This window comes from Boleophthalmus pectinirostris, unplaced genomic scaffold (assembly GCF_026225935.1).
Source record: "Boleophthalmus pectinirostris isolate CB_2022bp ecotype Guang Dong unplaced genomic scaffold, ASM2622593v1 HiC_scaffold_22, whole genome shotgun sequence".
NCBI lineage: Eukaryota > Metazoa > Chordata > Actinopteri > Gobiiformes > Gobiidae > Boleophthalmus > Boleophthalmus pectinirostris.
This window is the reverse complement of record NW_026571190.1, coordinates 37,028,560-37,031,017: the sequence shown is the minus strand read 5'-3', so window position 1 is coordinate 37,031,017 and position 2,458 is coordinate 37,028,560. Positions and strand designations below refer to the sequence as shown.

General features: G+C 48.4%; 1 protein-coding gene across 1 annotated transcript; it reads right to left on the bottom strand.

Moving 5' to 3' along the window:
* Positions 1 to 283: 283 nt before the first annotated feature.
* On the bottom strand, positions 284 to 1,141 carry LOC129410403 (uncharacterized). The gene has a single exon (XM_055158505.1). It carries the CDS (start codon positions 1,139 to 1,141, stop codon positions 284 to 286), a length of 858 nt encoding a protein of 285 aa, XP_055014480.1.
* Positions 1,142 to 2,458: the final 1,317 nt, after the last annotated feature.

Below are 2,458 nucleotides of genomic sequence, written 5' to 3'. Positions count from 1 at the left end.
ATGTTTTTTTGTTATTTTATTAATTTTTTATGTGTTTATTTTATTTTATTAAATTTGTATTATTATTATTTATATTTCATTGTTTCTTGACGTTTTGTTGTAACTGCTCCAAAAATCAGACAAATCATAATTTCTTCTCAATTAAAAAATCTTTCACTTTTTTAAATTATGTTTTTCTCTCCGTCAAAACTCCTTCTCTCTTTTCGTCTTTGTCTCTCCTCCTCTCTTCTCTCTTCTCTTCTTCTCTTCTTCTCTTCTTCTCTCACAAACTCGTCTCTCTGCCTCACATGTGAATCCTGCCCCTGTCCTGGATAATTGTCCCTGTCAGATCTCCCTTTACCGCCTGCTCCTGCCGTCGGATCAGATAACCACCCGCCTCCCGCCCCTCGGCAGGCGCAGTGTGGGCAGGCGCTGTGTGGTCAGGTGCTATGTGGACAGGTGCAGTGTGGGCATGTGGGCAGGTGAAGTGTGGCCAGGTGTTATATGGGCAGGTGCAGTGTGGACAGGTGCAGTGTGGGCATGTGGGCAGGTGCAGTGTGGGCAGGAGCAGTACAGTCAGGTGCTGTGTGGGCAGGCACCATGTGGCAGGTGCTATGTGGGCAGGCACTATGTGGGCAGGTGCTATGTGGACAGGTACAGTGTGGGCAGGTGCAGTGTGGACAGGTGCAGTGTGGGCAGACACTATGTGGGCAGGTGCAGTATGGGCAGGTGCAGTATGTGCAGGCGCTGTGTGGGCAGGTGTTGTGTGGGCAGGTGCTATATGGGCAGGTGCAGTGTTGGCAGGTGCTATGTGGGCAGGTGTTGTGTGGGCAGGTGCAGTATGTGCAGGCGCTGTGTGGGCAGGTGTTGTGTGGGCAGGTGTTGTGTGGGCAGGTGCAGTATGGGCAGGTGCTGTTTGGGCAGGTGCTGTGTGGGCAGGTGCTATATGGGCAGGCGCAGTGTTGGCAGGTGCTGTATGGGCATGTGGCAGTGTTGTGTGGGCAGGTGCAGTATGGGCAGGTGCAGTGTGGCATATGGGCAGGTGCAGTGTGGGCAGGAGCAGTACAGGCAGGTGCTGTGTGGGCAGGCACCATGTGGGCAGGTGTTGTGTGGACAGGTGCAGTGTGGGCAGGTGCTGTGTGGGCAGGTGCTGTATGGGCATGTGGGCAGGTGTTGTGTGGGCAGGTGCAGTATGGGCAGGTGCTGTTTGGGCAGGTGTAAAATTCACTGTGCATCCTGTACAGTTCGTTTCAAAATAAAACGCATTCTGTTACCAAATTAAAACATATTTTCAAATAACATTAACATACAAATAAACACACACAATAAAGTCACAGCAAGGTGCTAAGTGGGCAGGTGCAGTTTAGGCAGGTGCAATGTGGGCAGGTGCTGTGTGGGCAGGTGCAATGTGGGCAGGTGCAGTGTGGGCAGGTGCAGTTTGGGCAGGTGCTGTGTGGGCAGGTGCTGTGTGGGCAGGTGCGGGCCCTGACATGCTCACATAAACAGTTGTCTTTCACTCGCTCAAACAGTGAAGGATCAGAGACGGGGGCCCTAACTCAACAGGGGAGGCGCAGTGTGGGCAGGTGCTGTGTGGGCAGGTGCAGTGTGGGCAGGTGCAGTTTGGGCAGGTGCGGACCCTGACATGTTCCAGATCTCACATAAACATTTGTCTTTCACTCACTCTGTGCACAAATAGAGACTGATCAGAGACAGGGGCCCTAATTCTGCAGGGCACAGGACCGATGCTGTGTGGACAGGGGGTGTGTTTGCAGGTGCAGTGTTGGCAGGTGCAGTGTGGGCAGGTGCTGTGTGGGCAGGTGCAGTGTGGGCAGGTGCGGGCCCTGGCGTGCTCCGACGCGGGGGCCCAAACGCTGAAAGTCGACTGCGGCTCTCGGGGAACAGGTAAATGCGTTTGTGATAAAACAGAATGAGGAAACAGATTTGCTTTTAAAGTCGAAGGAGATGAAATGAGACTTAATCTGCACAAACATCTTTTATTCATCTTGACGTTGTGCGAGAGCGAGAAAAGAAGTCCATTGTAATTAAAAGTATCGGTCACTGCACCTATACGTAGAAATGTTTGTGTTTTAAGGTGATATAGACATTTTCTCATAACAAACAAATATACAGATTTTGTGTATGGATCTATGACTGTTTTAATTATTATAGTGCATTTGAGATTAAATTTTTCTAATTTTTATAACAGAAAATAGTAGGGATGTAACAATAACCAAAAAAATCATGATATCGTATCGTCAAAGTTCTCACAATAATATCGTGGACCATAACAATATATCGAATTACAAGTTTCTTTGCTTAAATTAAGAGTTATGGTGCAGCAGTAGCTAAAAAAAGACAAAGGGAACTACATAGACCATGATCCTTTGCTCCATTTCAGTGCAGACTACAAGAAGAAATAACAGTTCTAACACTTTTAAGTCTTAGTTCTTTGGATTAAGTCTTGTCAAGGCGTTTTAAG

Coding starts and splice junctions, on each gene's coding strand:
- LOC129410403 (XM_055158505.1), bottom strand. CDS start 1,141: ATGCCCATACAGCACCTGCCCACACAGCACCTGCCCACACTGCACCTG.